Source organism: Meleagris gallopavo, chromosome 7 (assembly GCF_000146605.3).
Source record: "Meleagris gallopavo isolate NT-WF06-2002-E0010 breed Aviagen turkey brand Nicholas breeding stock chromosome 7, Turkey_5.1, whole genome shotgun sequence".
Lineage (NCBI taxonomy): Eukaryota > Metazoa > Chordata > Aves > Galliformes > Phasianidae > Meleagris > Meleagris gallopavo.
In genome coordinates, this window is record NC_015017.2 from 28,069,730 (window position 1) to 28,071,058 (window position 1,329).

At 54.1% G+C, this 1,329-nt stretch overlaps 1 protein-coding gene across 1 annotated transcript in view; it reads left to right on the top strand.

Moving 5' to 3' along the window:
- Positions 1-378: 378 nt before the first annotated feature.
- Positions 379-1,329, top strand: part of NAA20 (N(alpha)-acetyltransferase 20, NatB catalytic subunit) — a 4,202-nt gene continuing 3,251 nt past the window's right edge. The window contains exon 1 of the mRNA XM_019617412.1: positions 379-553. Within this exon, the coding sequence (XP_019472957.1) occupies positions 379-553 (175 nt within the window). The remainder of the gene's footprint in view (positions 554-1,329) is intronic.

Sequence of the window (1,329 nt, forward strand, 5' to 3'; positions counted from 1 at the left end):
CGAAATATTGGCACATGCGTAGAGATGATTTGAGGCAAACGCATGCGCAGTGCCCCTGCAAGAGTGGCGCATGCGCCTTGAGATAAAGAGGGAGACGCATGCGCACTGTGAGCCGAAACCGTCCGTTCCCGGGTGGGCTCGGGCATACATCGGCGAAAATGGACGAGGAGCAGCCTGGGTTAGAAGGGGGAGAATATCGATGAGCCGGCGGTCCAAGAATCCCACTGCTTGCCCGTACCCGTAGTGATTTGTGGAAACAATTGCTATCTTTAAGATGACGGGCGAATGTTCGCTCTTAGCTGGAGGACTGACCACCATAGAGAGCGGCGGATTCGCTGCGCGGAGCGCTTAGAACGGCACTTCCGCATTTGTACGCGCATGCGTTGCGGTGCTGGTGGGACTCGGCGGAAGACAGCGGTAGTTCCGCGCAATGGCCACGAGGTGGCAGCAGAGACCGCGGGAAGAACGTGTCTGACGGGATCGACGCGGACCCGCGGCGCAGTCCCTGGAGATCCGTTCTGTGTGTGGTGCGATGGCGGGGGAAGGAGGCGAGGTTAGAAGTGGAAGAGTTGTGGGGGGAAAGACGAAGAAAACAGGGGGAAGCTGCTCCAAACCCAGGAGAGCTGTGCTAAGTGCTTATAAATAGCTGTAAAAAAATGTTGTTGTTTTTTTTTTTTTCCTTTTTGGCAGCGTCTGTCTCACTTTTTCCAAATGTTTGCATACCAAAGTGCAACAGCCCGGCAGATTTCATGATAACGAAATTAAAGCCCTTTGGCAGAAAGCACAGGGCCATATTAATGTTCGCTCAGCCTCTGTCTTGTGCATACTTCAATGTATTTTTATCCAAGAGCCTTTCTTCAACTGCGGGTTTCATTTTTGGCTTTTTATTCTTTTTTATGCCAGTAAGCGGGTAGTTTTAGGCCCTAGCAGGTCTACACAGGCAGTCACAGCACAAAGCTGCAGTTTTGAGATTAGCGTGGACCATCACAGTGTTTCCACAGAGATGAACGAAAACTGCCGTTCTCCACCTAGATTTACAGACGGAAAAAATGAATTCAGCTGCATGGAAAGAATTGATGCGTCACAGCTGCCATTGGCAAGATGGCCCGAGAGCTGTGCGGGTGCATCTGGCTCAGCTGCAGATTTCATCTGCCCTTCCCTGGTCCTCCTGCAGCCGGACAGATTGCCCACAAGGGCACGGGGTCCGCAGACCCTCCCCGGCCAGCTGCAGCAGTCGCTCCTGCCAGCACTCCCTTTCCCCCCGGCCATTCCCGTGTGGCAGGCTGGAGCCCTGCGCGGCAGAGGAGGAGAGAGCTGCAGGCAGACGGA